The sequence below is a fragment of the Hipposideros armiger genome, unplaced genomic scaffold, assembly GCF_001890085.2.
Source record: "Hipposideros armiger isolate ML-2016 unplaced genomic scaffold, ASM189008v1 scaffold_1413, whole genome shotgun sequence".
NCBI classification, from domain to species: Eukaryota; Metazoa; Chordata; class Mammalia; order Chiroptera; family Hipposideridae; genus Hipposideros; species Hipposideros armiger.
The window spans coordinates 23,450-41,353 of NW_017732763.1; the positions used below are offsets into that span (position 1 = coordinate 23,450).

General features: G+C 52.8%; 1 protein-coding gene across 1 annotated transcript in view; it reads left to right on the forward strand.

The window, feature by feature from the left end:
* Positions 1-451: 451 nt before the first annotated feature.
* LOC109377459 (integrin alpha-D-like) overlaps positions 452-17,904 on the forward strand; it is a 25,006-nt gene continuing 7,553 nt past the window's right edge. The window contains exons 1-17 of the mRNA XM_019633802.1: positions 452-632; positions 2,341-2,446; positions 4,653-4,756; positions 4,891-4,961; positions 5,076-5,190; positions 7,853-7,983; positions 9,035-9,180; positions 11,374-11,527; positions 11,640-11,790; positions 11,973-12,046; positions 13,478-13,607; positions 13,716-13,858; positions 14,047-14,187; positions 14,280-14,489; positions 17,279-17,409; positions 17,540-17,697; positions 17,822-17,901. Coding sequence (XP_019489347.1) covers positions 536-632; positions 2,341-2,446; positions 4,653-4,756; positions 4,891-4,961; positions 5,076-5,190; positions 7,853-7,983; positions 9,035-9,180; positions 11,374-11,527; positions 11,640-11,790; positions 11,973-12,046; positions 13,478-13,607; positions 13,716-13,858; positions 14,047-14,187; positions 14,280-14,489; positions 17,279-17,409; positions 17,540-17,697; positions 17,822-17,901 — 2,142 coding nt within the window. The 5' untranslated portion in view covers positions 452-535. The remainder of the gene's footprint in view (positions 633-2,340; positions 2,447-4,652; positions 4,757-4,890; positions 4,962-5,075; positions 5,191-7,852; positions 7,984-9,034; positions 9,181-11,373; positions 11,528-11,639; positions 11,791-11,972; positions 12,047-13,477; positions 13,608-13,715; positions 13,859-14,046; positions 14,188-14,279; positions 14,490-17,278; positions 17,410-17,539; positions 17,698-17,821; positions 17,902-17,904) is intronic.

The following is a 17,904-nucleotide window of genomic DNA, read 5'->3' on the forward strand; positions in this document are numbered from 1 at the left end:
TGGCCCATGTGGGAATCAATCAGTGACCCTGTTGTTCAGAGCTCATGCTCTTAACCAACTGCACCACCTGGCCAGCCCTGAGGTTGGCTTTTTAACCAGCACCCTCCCCCATGCCTCCCCTCCCCTGCCCCCAACCCCCTGCTGCCTGAGGGGTGGTCTGCTCCTTGCCAGGCTCACCTCCATGCAGTAGGGGATCTATGGCCACCTGTTCCCCCACTTCCACCCCTGCCACCTGGTTTCTGAGGTTACCAGGGACCTACCAGAGAGCCACCCCCAGACACCCACTGGGTCTTGGGCTGGGGGAGGGGTCTTTGGGGACAGCCAGGCCCTGGAAGTGGTGGTGAGGGGGAGGTCAGGGGTTCTCCCAGGGTGTCTCTGGCAGCGTGCCCTTGCCCCTGTTCTATGATTAACCAAGGACTTCCTCAATAAGCACTTCCTCCTGCCCCTTCGAGGCCCTGAATCATTATTCTAACTTGTTCCCAAGACCCTGAGTGCTGTCCATGGCTCTGGTGCCCGGCCGTCCAAGTCTCCTTCGATGCTCTGCTTAGGGATGGCCTTTGGCGTTACATTCCTCCTGGGTGGTGAGTGGGGGCCTCAGTGCTGGAGAAGCCTCTGGGGAAGGTATTTACCTGGTGAGTCAGGCTGGGGGCTGGTGGTCAGTTCACACAGCTCTCAAAAGGAGCTGAAGGCAGGGGAGGGCCTATGGTCCATGGTCTGGCCTGGGATCTGGGAGAGGTGTGACCTGAGTACAGGTGAGGGAAGATGGGCTGGTGGGTGATACACAGGCAGAGATGACTTGCCTCCCCACGGTCCCCGAGCATCCCTGCCTCCCCACTGGGGGGCCCTGGTGCAGCACTCTGTTAGTGAGAAGAGTCAGCCCAGCCACCCCTGGAGGGGGCGCAGAAGCCGCCAGAGGGGAAAGGGCTGGGTACCGTCTCCTGGCGCTTGTGTTGGCCCCATGTCTTGACTTCAGGTCAGCTGTCCCACTATGGCCAAGAGAAAACTCCAGAAGTAGAAAACTGTCAGGACCACATTCGCATGTCACTTAAAAATCAGATTTCACACAAAAATCCAGATTTCCAGCTTCTTTTGAGAAATGGGGAGGTCTGGCAGTTGTGGGTTCTGGACCCTTGTGATGGCTGCCCCCTTGAGAAGGGCCACAAGCTCTGTGGTGCTCACACCCGCCCACGTGACTCACTGATGTCACCTGCCTGCAGGCACTTGAGTTTGAGACCCTTGGTCTCCTACTACTTGTTAGATCATCAGGGCTGCTCTTAGGGTTAGATGCAGAATCATTCTCTGAGAGGAAGATGTAAAACATGAGGCTCCCTTGCTTGTGGCCGCGGTAGGGTCCCAGAACCCTGAACATCTGGCCTCTTCCCAGAACCCTGGGATTCAGATGTCCAGATCGTCCCTGCCATTGCCTGGTGTGTGGCCTCCATAGAGCTTCCCTCCCCTTGGCGGGGAGTAGAGTCCTCAATCCAGAGATAGCTGGGAATTCTGGGAGGAATGGGGAGAAAAGGGGGTTGCTTGGCAGTGGGGGGAGGGGGGTGTCAGAAAAAGCCCTTGAAATGTAGGGGGGTTTCCCCTGAGGCTTTCAGCTTAGCCACCAGGGAGGAGGATGCGATTAGTCTGGGAGCAGGAACAAGGGCTAGACCCCTGGCTGTGTGGTGACTGCAGTTCTGGGTCAGTCAACAAGCAGTAATTAGCCACCTGCTAGGGCAGACACTGCACCAGGCACAAGGCAGGTGCACTCCTTGCCCTCTTAGAGCCTGGCACCAAGGGGGAAGGACATAGGAAACACATAATGTCAAATAATTAATCAGAATACTTAAGTGGGTTCTCCCATCTGGACCTTAGGGTCTCTGTGTAATGAGCAGATGATGCAGCACAGTCTGTAAGTAGGGTAACCATATGTCCCGGTTTGCGTGGGGCAGCCTTAGCGTCCCTGAGGAAAATGATTAACTCAGAAGGTCCCTGTTTCGATACTAAACTGTGTGGTCACTTTATCTTTAGAAGATGTTCCTCATCTAACATGGCAGGAAGTGACTGGCCTCATCTCAGGTTGTGGATGTCCTTTGATGTGTCCTCGAGAGGACAGTCCTCTGGACTGTTGTCCTTCGCATTGCGCTTCAGTTATTTTTAAGGGAGAGAGAGAGAGAGACAGAAACCACACAACTCATAAACCAGGAAACAAAACAGAGAAGGCTTTGTCCCGGGCAGATGGGAAACCAAGACTGCAGCCGCCACAGAGTGGGTGCCCAGACCCTAAGATGTCAGGAGGCTTGAGGAGGGGGGCTTCTCTGATTGGTCCCCATCCTACCTTCCCATGGTCCTCAGTCCTCGCTTCTTGTCATGGATTCAACTTGGACGTGGAGGAGCCCCAGGTCTTCCGAGAGGATGGAGCTGGCTTTGGGCAGAGCGTGGTCCAGTTTAGCAGATCTAGGTAGGTCCTGCCCACTCCCCTCAGTGACTCCCTTTGTCTGGCAGGCAGGTGGCTGCAGGAAGCATGCCCAAGCCATGTCCTGGGGAGTGGCACAGGCAAGGAGCCTGCCCAAGGCCCCCGACACCATGACTAACCATCCATGATCCCACGTCTGGGCCAGACGTGGCCTTGGGAGGGGGGCCTGGAACCTGCCCTCCAGGCACGGCTGGCTTTACGGCGCCTCTGTACTTGTATTACTGTTTTGCAGCCTCCCTCTTGAAATTATTAATAACTTAATCTTTCATTTGTATTTTGTAAGTGAAGATTGATGGAACAGTGGAAGTGCACGGGGGGCTTGGAACTTGGGCTCACAAGCAGCCCAGCCTCCCACTGCCTTCTGGGGAGGGGTCTCTGCTTTCTGCCTCACTCCACCTCCCCACCTCATGACTGCTGCCAACTTCAGTCCCTGGCATGAGCTGGGCAAGGTCAGGGCTGGCTATGCCCAGCTTGCCCTGTTAGTATTCCTAGGCCTGAGCGAGTGGAACAACAGCAAATAGAAATTACCAAGACAGGTAGAGAGGGAGAGACCCCAAAAGACAAGAAAAAACTTTTTCTCAACAACAAAAGTCCTCATATTTTAATTTTGCACTGGGACTGTCAAGTTTTGAACCTGGTGCTGACTCCAGGAATACACATTCTCAGGGCTCAGAGACAGAGACCCAAGGAGTTGAAGTCACAGTGTAATGCAAATATAACCAACGTTTGGGAAGCACAAGCAAGGAGACATCAAACCCAGGAGGGAATTCCAGGAAGGCTTCACAGAGGAGGTGGCCTTGGCAGTGAGCCTGAGAACTCAGGGAGGTTCTGTTGGCCAAGAAGGCGTTTAGAGTTCCAAAGGCACGTTCCTCCCACTTCCCCACCCAGCTGGCAGGCAAGGGACACAAAAGCAAGTGCCAGGTACCAGAGTTGTGTTTTTTCTTTGTTTTAAAATAGAACACATAGACTGAAAAGGACAAATCCAAAAGGCCCAACTCAGTGGACTTTTTCACGCATGTGTTCCCAGGAAACCACCACCCAGATCGACATGGACACCATCCCCAGCTTCCCCACCCAGGTCCTCTTGGGACCCTCTGATCACCCAACACCCAGCAAATCCAAAGACGGCCACTGTCCCTCTTCCATACCCATCAATTTGTGTTCAGGCCCTCTGTTTTAAAAAAATGAATGTGAAACTGTTGATTGGTCACTGTTCACCAGAATTTATAATAAGGTAGATAATATATATTGAAACGCATTCTGACTGTTACAAGTTTATTGTTTTTCCTGGTTTCTGCTGAATTGTAACCCAAATACTGAAAAGATTGGGCCTACATGTGGGCCCAACATGCAGGATAATAGTTTAAGACTAAAAGTTAGTTCATGAGTTTAGACCAGTGGGTCCCAGATGACTACATCTCTCACCATCTGCTTAGGTTTTCATAGCATCTTAGACACACGTGATTTCAGCTTTCCATAAAGGAATAGCTCTCTAGAAGAAACTTTTTTATTTATTTATTATTTTTTTTTTTTAGGAAGAACTTTTAAATGCCAATTTCACTAAACCTTGCTTGGCTAATTAGTTAAAATGCACCAGTATTTGCCTAGTCTTCTCATCTAAGTGGGGAGGTTGTTAGCAGTGATAAAAATTTTTCCAAAATTAAAAAATTTTCTCCTATCAAGGAGTTTTTCAAAAAACCCGTTGCGTTTATATGACTATAGATATAGATATGGATTCTGATACAGCTGTTTTAAATTGTCCAATTTAAATTATTTCTATTATATTTTTGTTTAATTGATTACAGAATTATCTATTTGTCTTGAAAGCTTATGGCTTAAGGAACTTCTTCTAGTTAACTTGAGGTGATTTATTTTTTGGATGACTCAGAATGAGAGTACCCCAGAAGCAAAATGCACTTACCCATGATTGGAAAATACTTTTTTTATTTTGAATAGTTTTCTTTTTGGTGAAGGTTAACAGAACAACCCAAATAATGTATATAATAAGTACACACACACACGCCCAGCATGTTCCTTTGGCATTTGGGGGTTAAACTCAACCTTGATTTTTTAATAGCCTCCAAGTGCTCGGTGCCAAGAGCAAAGTCTCACTTCTTCCCCAGCGATGAGCCTGCCCTGTGCCCCCCCCCCTGCCCCGCTCCTGCACTGTCTGTCTTGGTTGTGTCTCCAGGCTTGTGGTGGGAGCGCCCCTGGAGGTGGTGATGGTCAACGAAACCGGACGCTTGTACAGCTGTAACGCTGCCACCGGCCTGTGTCAGCCCATCTCATTGCACAGTGAGTGATGATTCCACCCAGGAACTGGGGCCCTGACCCCTCCCACTCCAGAGTTCCCCTCCTCAGCCTCTAGTCCGACTCTCCCCCCACATGAGGGTGTGCCTGAGTGTGACCAGGTGCATCCGCCCTCTCAGCTCCCCCAGGGGCCTTGAACATGTCCCTGGGACTGTCCCTGGCGGCCTCCATCAACTGCTCCCAGCTGCTGGTGAGTTTTCCTGGGTCACTGGAGGGCCAAGAGGGAAGGGGTCAGAGGAGGCCAGGCTGGGGGAGCAGAGGTAGAGTATGGGCGCCCCTTGCCCACATTGGCTTCTGCACCTAGGCCTGCGGCCCGACTGCACACAGAGTCTGCGGGAAGAACATGTACGTGGAGGGGTCCTGCCTCCTGCTGGACTCCCAACTACAGAGCAACCGGACAGTTCCAGAGGCCCAGCCAGGTCGGTCACTCTGAGTGGAGCACGTGTGGGCTCTCAGGAGTGGGCAGAGAGTGAGGCCCAGGTCTGAGGTGACCTTCCCAGTGGGTTTGGAGAGCCCAAGAGGGGCTGGCAGCAGGATCTGTCCTGGCAGGAGGTGGCAGGAGCCCTAAGCTGGCCGAGGGGTGAAGGTTTCAGGGGGCAGAGGGAGCCCAGTGTGCCGGCTGCAGGGGGTCCGAGGGTCTCAAAGTTGTCAGCAGGCGTAGGGACACTTCTTGGACTTGAAGAAGAAGGGCCTCTGCTGGTGAAAGCGTGTGATGAGGATGATGGACCCAAGAGGGAAGCAGCTCTGGGTTGTTCCTTGCTGAGCTGTCAGGAGTCTGCAAACTAGCTCTTCCCCTTCTAAGCGGAGCAGTGATGGGGCTGTGGAAAGTGGTGCCCAATTCTGCCTGCGCTGACATCTTCCACAGACAATGGTGATTGGGATGCTGCAGTGCCATTGTCTGCAGAGCTCACCTCCTTCGTCCTTGGGCAAGTGGCTTCGATCTCTGGGCCTTAGTTTCTTCATTAGTAAAATGGGCTAAATAATCGAGGTGCTTATGAGAATCAAAAGATTTAATACAGATGAAGTGCTTAGAGCCCTGCTTTGCACACAATATGGGGTAGCTATCAGGATGGGTCTAGCTGAGGGCCATGTGGGCTGGGACGAAGTACAGACTGCCTCATCTGTGGCATCAGAGAGGCCCCCCTAAGTAAGGGCCAGAGTCCCTCAAGGTGCTTCCTGGGAACCATGCTTTGGACCAGAGAAGCCATTATGCCAGGCATGGTAGGGTGTTACCCAGAGGTGAGCAGAAACATGCCCAGAACAAAATGAGAGAGCAGGGTCCACAGAGGAAACAGAGAGAGTGCAGGAGGGGTGCTCCGGACTGTGGGTGTCCCACCTCTGCCTGGGATGTGTGTGCAGCCAGGGCAGGAGAAGTGGCATTGAAACTTTAGGAGGTAGATATTTGCTAAATGTCTCTGGGGCTCAAGAGATGCCTGATGACACAGACACAGACACAGAACAGGGGGCAGGGGTGGGAGGGAGGGTGTGTCAGGCGGTGCTGGGTGCCCAGTGTACATCACCTGGTCACATCCTCACAGTATCCTGGGGGGGCAGGCAGGATGATCCTCGTTCACAGACGAGAAAACAGGCTCAGAAAGATGTGTTCCGTTGTTAGAAGGGGCAGCTGTGCCTGGCTGACTGGTCCTTTCAGGAAGATGCTCATTGAAAGCCAGATGCCTGCTGTGGGAGGCCCAGGGGCTGCAGAAGTGACATTGTGAGGGAAATTGCTCAGCCTGAGAGGCTGTATGGGGTGGTGACTGTGGGACCCTAGCAAGAAGGGGAGCACCTGAGGGTTTCCTGGTCTACTGTGTGTGCTGCTACATTTCCTAGTCACCAAGGGAGCAGGGAAGGATGTGACCTTCCGTTTCTCTCAGCACGAGGTGGGATAGGGAGGAGCTGCTGCACCTCAGTGTCACTGCTCAGTGCTGTGCTCACCTGGGGGTGACACAGGAGACAGGGCACCGGTGGAAGTCCCAAACGGGTCCTGCACACAGGCCACAACTCCCCCACATGAGTCTGGGGACCATCTGAAATGTCTTATTTGTTACGTGCTTAGGGCATGGCTCTCCATTACGGCATAGAACGTATGAGGGCAGGAATGACATCTGCTTTTAAGTCTGGGGTCTTCTATCACATTTCCCCAGAAACAGACTCTGAGGGTCCCAGAAGCAGTGCCTGTGGAAGAGTGACGGAAGTGGGACTGAGCAGGGGGCCAGGTGGGCGGCAAAGCCTTCAGAACAGAGGCCTTGGCCTGGAGTTTGGGCATGGGGCTGGGTACAGGTTGCTCCCAGCATTGTGGGGTGACTGGGCTGACTCCTGGGGAGGGACTCACAGGGGGGCCACCCATATCCAATCCCCTGCAGCTGGAGTGGGCGCTTCTGTCCTGATAGGGGTCGGGTCTTGGTGGCACAGCCCAGCACCCACGAGCTGTGTTCTTGGGCCTGGACCAGGGCCTGGCATGTGGCGATGACGGCAATAGCAGCTGCCTCTAGTGGAACAGGCCCTGGCTTAAGTGCTTTATGTCCATGTGAATTCTTTTTATTCTTGCAACAGTGCCATGTGGCAGGCACGATAATTACCCCATTTTACAGACAGGGACACTGGGGCCCAGTGAGGTTCCAAAACTTACCTGCATGTACTTCCAGCAGGTAGTGCTGCTGGGACTTGGTGTGTGTCTGTGTCTGTCCCTCCCCCACCCCCACCCCATGCTGGCTCCAGGAGGCCCAGGCTGAGCCACTTGGCTCAACCGTCTTCCCCTGCTCTCTATGACACACTTAGAAATTTGAAAATATTTGTTGGCGAAATTAATGAGGAACCCACCAGGCCCCTGTCCTCGACCACCCGCTCCCCTTTGTCAGGCCTGGAGGGAAGAGGGGAGCAGCAGGGGCTCTGCTGAGGGGAGGTGGGCCTGGAGCAGCAGGCTTAGGTCTCCCCTGGAGAGGGTGTAAGAAACAGGGTGGGAAATGACCCCTAGGCCAAGGACAGCCCCCTCACCCTGTGGAGTAGGAAGGCTTTCTGGGGCCCAGGAGATGCCTGGGACCCATGCGTGCGTGGCTCTGATTCTTCGCTCCCTCTCTGCAGTGTGTCCACATTCAGAGATGGACATCGCCTTCCTGATGGATGGCTCTGGCAGCATCGACCCAAGTGACTTTAAGAGGATGAAGGACTTTGTCAGAGCTGTGATGGGCCAATTTGAGGGGACCAACACCCTGGTGAAGACTGACCCCGCCCCCCCAGGCCTGAGGAGCAGGACAGGGATGGATGTGTCTGCTTCTGGGAGCAGGACTGCTTGCAAGGGGTGGGAGGGGAGGGAGAGGGTGGTGCAGCTGCTTTTGGGGAAGACAAGATGGGAGGGGGCCTGGCATCGCGGTGCGCTGTGGGCTCAGTGAGCCTGTGCCAGGCTGAGGCGAGGGTCCAGGGTCAAGGTGAGGTCCCAGCGCAGGGCTGAGTTGAGCCCTGACCCTCAGAGGTCCCCCCATTGCATTGAATAGGTCCCCACATGCCACCGACAGTGGGATGTTTTTCCTGCTTACAAGCACTGGAGGATTGTGAAATAATTTTGCTGTGAAATTTGACTGAAGTTAAATCATGAAATTTAACTTAGCCAAATAATTGATGATTCTTTATTATATTTTTTATGTAACTCATGATTTCTTTATCTTATTATTTGACTTCCCAGTAATTAGTGAATGTGTACGTACAAATTCTTAAGAAGTGAGGGAATATGGCCTATTAATTGATTTCACATGTTATAAAATATTTTTTAATTTAAGTTTAACAAATATTGTGGTTGACAAGTTTAGTCTCCATAAATTATGAAAGAAGCATTATTTGATTTTGATTTTCCAGTTTTCCTTTTGGGCCATTTCTTTTCCTTCTGGGTTTCAGTATATAAAGAGGGTGCCAAAAACATATATACACATGTTTTAAGAAAGGAAAACTGTATTAAAATTGTAATATTCAGTATATACCGATAACAAAAGATGAATACAAGTCACGTTTGACTTCTGCAATTACAAGAGGTGCTCAAAGTGGTTCCCATCAGCGTCCAGGCACTTCTGATTACAGCAAACTACTGCTTGAGCAACGTTGACCAAAGTGTCCTCTTGTGTACATTTTTTTGGCACCCCCGGTATTTGTTGGGCCTGAAAAACACATAGAACATGGTTTGGAAACCCAAAGTTATTCCAAAATTAAAAAGTTTATTAAAAATAAAGGTGACACCACAGCTCCTGAGCCTAGCCCTCCCCTCGGCTTCCACAGTTCTCGCTGATGCAGTACTCCAACCTCCTGAAGACCCACTTCACCTTCACCAAGTTCCAGACCAGCGCCAGCCCTCAGAGCCTGGTGGACTCCATCATCCAGCTGAAAGGACTGACGTACACAGCCACAGGCATCCTGACGGTGGTGTAAGCCCCCCTCCTGCTGCCTCCTGCTGGGTCTGCACAGCCCCCTTCCAGGCTAAGAGGCTCTGGGGACAGGGCTCACAGGGAGCAGGGCTGTAGGCAGAGTCCTCCTGGAGTGTTTCTGGCCTCCTGGATAGCTGCATTCCCACTGATACAGGACAGCGCTCCTCTGCCCCATGCTGTCTCTCTGCCTGGTCTCACATGGGCTTAACTCCGAGCCCCCTGGGGCTGCCAGCTCATGGGCTTCCCATCCTGGCTCCACACTTGTTGTCTGGGCGACCCTGGGAGATACTGACTGTCAAAGGAAGACAAACCCACAACTGGGTTGGAAGATTCAATGAGGTAACACGTGTGAGGTGTTTCTGCACAGGAAGTGCTGGGTAAATGGTTGGGTTTGACCCAGAAAATGGGACAGACTCTCGTTACCTGCCTGGCAGGGACTCAGCAGTTGTAGCCAAGTGTCTTCTTTGTGCCCCTCAACCTGCTCCCCGCCCTCTGTCCCCTCATTCCTCTCCCATGCACACCCCTACACTAACTGGGTAGTTATTATGTGCCTGTTCAGCCCTGGGTGCCAGGAGGGCCATGGAGAAATGGCTTACGGGGTGAGGCCAGCACAGGAGATGTGGTTCCGTGGGACAGAGCTGAATGTCCATGTCCTTTACTTCCTATGTACTCCCGGGTGGCTCTTCTGGCCCGTTGGGACTAGAAAACCAGGAGGAAAGCCTCTGGCCCTGGAGTTGAAAGTCACACAGGAGTGGAGTCCCCTTCCAGCCTCTGGAGTCCCTTCCCAGGGTGGGCGATGTCCTGCTCCCCACCCCCTGGAATGGCAGCCTCCCTGTTCCCCAGAGCCAAGCCCACCACAGGGCTGGACTCAGCTCCTCCCAGCCACTAACTGGGATGTTTTAGTTTTTTGAGGGGGTTTTTTGTTTTTCGTTTTAGGAGTTTCATGACAAAATGGCACTGACATTAAGAAAATTTGGGGGGACCTACAGTCCTTCTAGCCAAACACAGTATTTTAGCAAGAAGAAGGGATAAGCACAAATGAATAAATAAATGACACAAAGCACAGTGTCATTTCCATTCTTGTCTTTATTCAGACCTATTTTATATGGTCACAATCAGGGCAGAGACTATTTTCATCCCACCTTATTTTCATCTGTTCTATAAATCTTTTCCACGTGTCTCCAGCTCTTATTGTTTTCCTTTAAAATGGCTGTATACTTCTCCACCAAGAGCCTGGGTCAGGGACTCGCTAATGTTGCACATTTAAGTTGTTTCCAGTATTATATTTGGCGCGTGTGTGTGCTTTGGCATGTGTGCATATCTCCTGAGTTTGTAGAGCTGCATGAGCATTGAGTTACATTGTTAATAGCCTGTGACAGCTACCCTGGAATCAGTGCTTACCTGGGGGCCATTCACTGTTGTAAAAGCTTGTTCATCCTTAGAATAATCTAATACTATTTGCCTCACTATTGTGGCCTAACAAAACACTCCTAAATGTAATGGCCTCAGCAACAACTCTTTCATTGTTCTTTTTTCATGATCCTGAGGCTCAGCGGTCCTTGGGTAGGGTCTTTGGAGTGGCTGTGGTCAGGTGGTGTCGGAGGCCGGAACATAAGACCTCCACTCACCTGCCTGCTGGCTTGGTTGGACTGGCCGGAAGACTGGGCTCAGCGCAGATGGCTGGGCCCCTCTGTCCTTGTGGCCACCAGGCTTCTCAGGCCCATGGTCTATGGCCTGATGTCACATCCACTGCGTGCTGCTGATTAGAGCAAGTCACAGGCAGGTCCAGCATGAGAAGGGAATGAGGTGTGGCTCTGGGACCATCTCTAGGGACCAGCTGTGGCACAGTTCTTGTTCTCGTCTTGTGTGGAGAGAATCAGAGACTCAGAGAGGTGAGATGATTTGCCCAAAGTGTGTCGCACTCCTGCTCCAAAGCATTCTGCCTCCTGGGAATGAGGCTCCATGTGAACGGAATTTTAGAAACAAGGCGTATGAGTGCCTTCATAACTAGTCTTACTAATTATTGTCAGGGTGACTTTCAAAAAGGGCAGAGTTGACTTCTTAACATGCCCGACAGAGTTGGAGGGAACTGGGATCCCCAGTCTCTTCAGATGAACCGCTCGTGCTGCAAACGATTTCTTCCCAGAATCGATCCTATCTCAGTAGAGTCAACTCCCTTTTTTTCCCCGACAGGAAAGAACTATTTCACAGGACGAATGGGGCCCGCAAAAGTGCCAAGAAGATTCTCATTGTCATCACAGATGGACAGAAATACAAAGACCCCTTGGAATACACAGAGGTTATCCCCCAGGCTGAGGAAGCGGGCATCATCCGATATGCCATTGGGGTGCGTCCTCTCGCTCACTAGCAGCTCCCAGGCTTCCCCTGCCTCAGTGCACCTGCCCAGGCAGACAGGCTGCTGGGCCCCTTCTTCCTCCTCAGCTGCCTCTCTGCTGCAGGTAGGTGGTGCCTTCCAGGAAACCTCTGCCAGGCAGGAGCTGGACGCCATCGGCTCTGCCCCCTCCCAGGACCACGTGTTCAAGGTGGACAACTTCGAAGCGCTTGGCAGCATCCAGAAGCAGCTACAGGAGAAGATCTTTGCGGTGGAAGGTAAGTGGGGAACCGGCGGAGGCCTTGGAACTCAGGAGGTCCCAACCCAATGGTCCCCACTGTTCTGAAGGTCCACCCCTGTACACAGCCCACCCCAACTTGTTCCCTGAACCCAAGCCCCAGACCACATTCTCTTTCCTCTGCTCAGAGCCCTTGAAGCCTAAGTGACCTGTTTCCCACAGGAACCCAGTCGAGGACAAGTAGCTCATTCCAGTATGAGATGTCACAGAAAGGCTTCAGTTCAGTGTTCACAATGGTGGGTGGAATGCGTGCTTGATAATAGCTCCTTGGCAATAACTTGTGGAGCAGCTGGGACCCAGAAGAAACAAGAACGCAGAGCCTGTCCTCGGCTTGCCCTCTGGCAGGGGACAGACAGTCAGGCAGCAGAAGTAGGTGCTGGGAGCACAGCAGAGAGCAGGATGGCCACGTTTCCCTGTCCCGTGGAGCACTTATTCAGGGGGAGGAGAAGGCAACCAACAATCAAGACAGTCAGGTGGTGCTAAGCATTGGGAGAGACAAAGGTGATCAGGGGAAGCCAGAGGAGTAACAACTGAGGCTGTGTGATAAGAAAGGGCCAGCCCTGGAGAAAGCTAGGGAGAGGTCACTCCAGGTAGAGGGGAAAGCACGTGCAAAGGTCCTGAGGCAGGAACAAAGTGCTGCAGTAAAGAGACAGAGGGCCAGCATGGCTGGAGCAGGATGAGCCAAGGGCAGAATGGATGGTGATGGCCACAGAGGTGGGAAGGGCCAGACCATGCAGACCAAAGACTGACCATGTAGTATGCCTTGTCCAAAAGTAGGTGTGTATGTAAACATCCATGGGGATTTGCTTCAAAATAATTTGGGGGGTGAGTGAGGGGGATGCAGAAATGAAACAAGGTTAGTCATGAATTGATCATCGAAGCTGGGTCATGGGTACTTACGGATTCATTACACGCTTTTTTCTATTGTGGTATATGTTCTGAATTATCCACAATCAAAAGTTTATTTTTTTCTAGCTGAGCCATCCTGCCACCTGTTGGCAGCTCAGCAGCAGCTCAGCGGGCATTAAACCACTGTTGCTCAGAGTTCGCACTCTTGAGTGAGCTCTTAATGAACTGAGCCACTTGGCCAGCCCTCACAATCAGAAGTTTTAAAAGGCAGTAACTGCATATGTGGAGCAGGAAAGGCCTGTCGCTCCCTGAGGGAATGGAGAAAGCCTCCCCAGAGCAGGTGACTTTGAGACTGGCTCTTCCAGAGAGAGGAGCTGAGTCCCAGAGAGAGAGGGGACAGAGAGGGGTCTGGCCCGAGGCTGGATGTGTTTTGAAATAGGGGGTAACACCACAGGTTTGATGGGATGGGTCCTAGGCGCCATCTTAAGGGGCGTGGGGACAGGGGTCCATACGGATTTGCCAGAAGGGTGGTGGCTGCACATTTGGGTTTGAGGAGACCGAACTATGGAACAGAGAGCTAGCCAGGAGGCAGAGCGGGTGGTGGGTGAGAGGCAACGAAGCTAACGGGACAGGGCTGGGGGTTGGAAGCAGGCGGATTGGGGGACATGGACTGAGGGTGTTGGGAGTGGGACACAGGCTGCTGGTGAGGGCTAGAAAGAGGGAGGTTCCAAATAGTGAGAGGAGTCAGCAGCAGGATTGCCCTGGAACTGCCGTCCTCTCCTCTCCCCGCTGCTCAGCCCAGAATCCTTTCTTCCCAGGATGGACCAGTTTTGGGGGCTGTGGGGAGCTTCGACTGGTCTGGAGGAGCCTTCCTGTACCCCCCAAATACGAGCCCCACCTTCATCAACATGTCTCAGGAGAATGAGGACATGAGGGACTCTTACCTGGGTGAGAAAAGGCGTTGGCTGTGAGGACAGGTGGGAGAGGAGCTGCCTGGGAGGGGTGGGAGCTGCGGGGCGTGCGGGGAGCCTTTGTGCTGAGGCCTGGCCCCCTCAGGTTACTCCACTGAGCTGGCGCTTTGGAAGGGGGTACAGAGCCTGGTCCTAGGGGCCCCCCGCCATCAGCACACCGGGAAGGTTGTCATCTTCATCCAGGAGTCCAGGCAATGGAGGCCGAAGGCTGAAGTCACAGGGACCCAGGTGGGGTGTGGAGGGAGCCAGAGTGGAACATGAGGGGAGCAAGGTCTCCAGGGGTGGAGAGGGGGGAGAGGAAGGGATTTGGGGCTCATAGGGGGAGGTCCTGCTGCCTGGCTCCCCAGGCAGGACCTGGCCCAGAAGGGGTGCCTCTGGCAGAGGCAGGCAGGGTGACTTTAGGCTCTGTCCTCCAGATCGGCTCCTACTTCGGGGCCTCCCTCTGCTCCGTGGACGTGGACAGAGACGGCAGCTCCGACCTGGTCCTCATCGGGGCTCCCCATTACTATGATTCAACTCGGGGGGGCCAGGTGTCAGTGTGCCCCTTACCCCGGAGGGTGAGTGGCTGATGGGACCTGGCCTGGGTGGGGCTGGGCTGTGGGGTGGAGGGGTTGCCTGAGTTGGGGCCTGGCCTGGTTTTGTTCTGCAGAGGGCTAGGTGGCAGTGTGAGGCCATTCTCCGTGGGGAGCAAGGCCACCCCTGGGGCCGCTTTGGGACAGCCCTGACAGTGCTGGGGGACGTGAATGGGGACAAGCTGACGGACATAGCCATCGGGGCACCGGGAGAGCAGGAGAACTCGGGTGCTGTCTACCTGTTCCATGGAACCTCAGGACTGGGCGTCAGCCCCTCCCACAGCCAGGTGAGGCCCTGTCACTGTCCATCACGGCAACCTCCTCCTCAGCGTCCCCCTGTCTTCCACACTGCCACCTTGAAAACTCGCCGTTATCTTATCTTACCTCCTTTGCCCACCATTGGCAAAGGCAGGAAGCAAAATCTGTGGGATTTAAGAAACAGAAATATCGACTGGTATGTTCCTTGCTTTGTATGGGGACTTGCTACTTGAATGGGTTTTCCACCCAGACTTTTAATCCCCCAGCAGCTTTACAAGGTATGTAGACCAGGCATTAGCAAACTCATGTTAGAGACAAGAGCTGGGGCCTGGAGGGGATAAGTGACTTGATTTGTCCAAGTTTTATAGTGGACCATGACTGACGAGGGAGGTACCAGTCCCCTGACTTCTGACCCAGTGCTCGGTCTCTTGGTGGCTCCTGCTTGCTCAGCCGGCCTGTCCACTCACCCTTGCATCTCCCTGGATGCTGTATACCTTGATTCCTTCCTGCTATCAATAATCCTGCCAAATGCCTAACCAGGCCGCAGCCCTCCACCCACTCAGGCAGGGCTCCCTGCAAGGGAGTGCTGCTTCCCTGGGCAAAAGTCAGGGAAGCCCCAATTAGAACACAGGCAAAGGACCTGAGTAGACATTTCTTCAAAGGCGATATGCGAAGGACCCACATGAAAAGATGCTGAACATCATTAGTCATCAGTCATCAGCAAATCAAAACCACCACGAGACACCACTGCACACCCATTAGGAGGGCTAGAATAAAAAAGACATAATAATCATGATAAGCGATGGAGAGGATGTGGAGACATTGGGACCCTCATACACTGCTAGAGGGAATGTAAACTGGTGCAACTGCTTTGGAAAACAATCTGGCAGTTCCCCAAAAGATTAAACAACAGAGTTACCGCATGACTCAGCAATTCCATCCAAGAGAACTGAAAACATGTCCACACAAAAAGTTCGTAGCAGCATTATTCACAATAACCAAATGTGCATCAACTGAAGAATGGATAAACAAAATGTGGGCTAGCTATACCATTGATATTATTCTGCCATAAAAGGGGTGACACGCTGACACAGGCTGCAACATGGGTGACCCTTGAAACCCTGATGCTGAGTGATGGAAGCCAGGCACAGAGGACCATGCATTGTCTGAGTACATTTCTATGAAATCCCCAGGCAAATCCATAGAGACAGGAAGTAGATTGGTGGTCGTCAGGGGCTGGAGGTGCAGGGACACGAGGGTGACTGCTCGGGGGTATGTATGGGTTTCCTTTGAGGGGTAACGAAAATGTCCTAAAATTAATTTGTTGAGGTTTGCATAACCTGTGAAACCCATAAAACTACTGAGTTGTATACTTTCAAAAGGTACATTGTACAGTATGTGAATTATATCTCAGAAAGTTGTTAGAAAAATAAGCCAGAGACGACGCCGGGAGTCCTCTCCCTTCCCAGCTCTGTGGTCTTGGCCCTCACTCACTTCTCTTGCTCAGTGTTCTCATCTGTAAAATGGTGGTAAAGCCACCTCATTGGGCTGCTGCTGTGAGGATTCATTGAGTTAGTTCACATATGCCCATATAGACCATGTACGGCACGTGTACACATACGTGCCTGCACACAATCGACGTTATATTAGAATCAATTACTGCCATACAGTTTAACAACTGAAGGGTTACTTGGAAAGACTTTGCTGAGGGTAACGAGAGTCCCCCTTATTGTTGTGAAACTGCACTCGGGTCACACCATCTTTAAGGGGCTCGTCTATGCAGCCCTTCGACTGCAAATAGTCCTGGGGTCATACCCACGAGGCCTGACCCAAGAGGAGGCCTTTCCAGACTCACGGCCACATGATTTTCCTTTTTCCCCACATGATGTGTCTCACCACACACGTGGCTGGGGAGGTCTTGTCTTGTTCCCACACACCAAAGTCAGGGTGTGGTGATGAGGTCAGCTTCCTGGCCACGAGGCCACTTGACAGCGTGTGTGCTATTTCTACCCACCTCTTCATCTCTGAACTCCCTTGGTAATGGGTACATTTCTCTTTTGTTTTATTATTACTACTCTTAATGTGTCCAGAGATTTATAGGGCACATTCTCCAAGGGACTGCTTGTTACAGGAGCAATGGAAATAAAAGAGGAGGGAGCCACGGGAGGCCGGGTCCTGGAGCACAGAGCTCATGTGGATGTAGCTTGACCCACTCCAGCTTGACCCCTCCTTGTCCTCGAAGAGACAGGGTGGCCCTGGGCATGGGGTCTGAGGATCTGATTCTAGGTCTGGAGTTGGCTTCCTAAAGGCTGTGTGGCTTTGGCCCTGACTGCCAGGAGGGAGGTATAGCTAGATGAGCCCTGAAGCCCTTTCCAGCCCTAATACTCAGCACCACTAGTACTGGACTAGGTGCTGGTCTAAGAACTCTGTGAATTAATTCACTCACTACAGACAGCTGAACTCTGAGGTGTTATTATCCCCACGTGAAAGAGGAGGAAAGCGAGGCACAGAAGGATGGCATACATGCTCACGGCCTCACGGTTCATCTGGGGAGGAGCCGGATCTGGAACCTGAGACTAGATAGAACTCAGGTCACCAGGCCAGTCCTTCAGACTCCACCTCTTTACTGATGTCTTAGGAATCTTCTCTGCCCTCTAGTTGTCCTTTTGCTACCCTTCTTTTTGGGTACTCTTTGGTGACAACTCTTCCTGACTCACCCCTTTGTTCTGTCCCCCACATTCCTCCTTTCCTTGTGTTGCTGATTTCCAGCTTGTTTCCCTCACCCCCTAACCGGGCTTGCCTTACCCTCTCTGGCCAGAGGATTGCAGGCTCCCAGTTCTCCCCCAGGCTCCAGTATTTTGGGCAGTCGCTGAGCGGGGGTCAGGACCTCACCCAGGATGGACTGGTAGACCTGGCTGTGGGAGCCCAGGGGCACGCACTGCTGCTCAGGTAAGAAGAGCCTCCCTCAGATCCTCCCCAGGGCTCCTCGGTCCACCTAGGGCCCCGGCCTCCTCCCCCCTAGCCCGGGTTGGCCTCCTGCAACCCAGGGCCTGTCCTCAGCTCAGTGCTCTGCCTGCAGGACCAGACCTGTGCTCAGGGTGTCGGTCAGCATCCACACCATGCCGACGGAGATTTCTAGGTCTATGTCCGAATGTCGGGAGCAGACATCCTCTTTCCAGACACTGGGTGACGCCAATGTCTGCCTTCATGTTTATGCAAGTCCCAAGGACAGGCTGCGTGAGTCCTCTCTCCCCCAGGATACCCTGAGCCCTGGAGTCCCCCAGCTCCTGCCTAGCCCCTTGCTCACCTGGGGCATTCCCGGTTCTCTCGGCCTTTTCCCATCCCCGACTCCCCCCTGCAGGTGACCTCCAGAGCACTGTGACCTTTGATCTGACCCTCGACCCTGGCCGCCTGAGTCCCCGCGCCATCTTCAAGGACACAAAG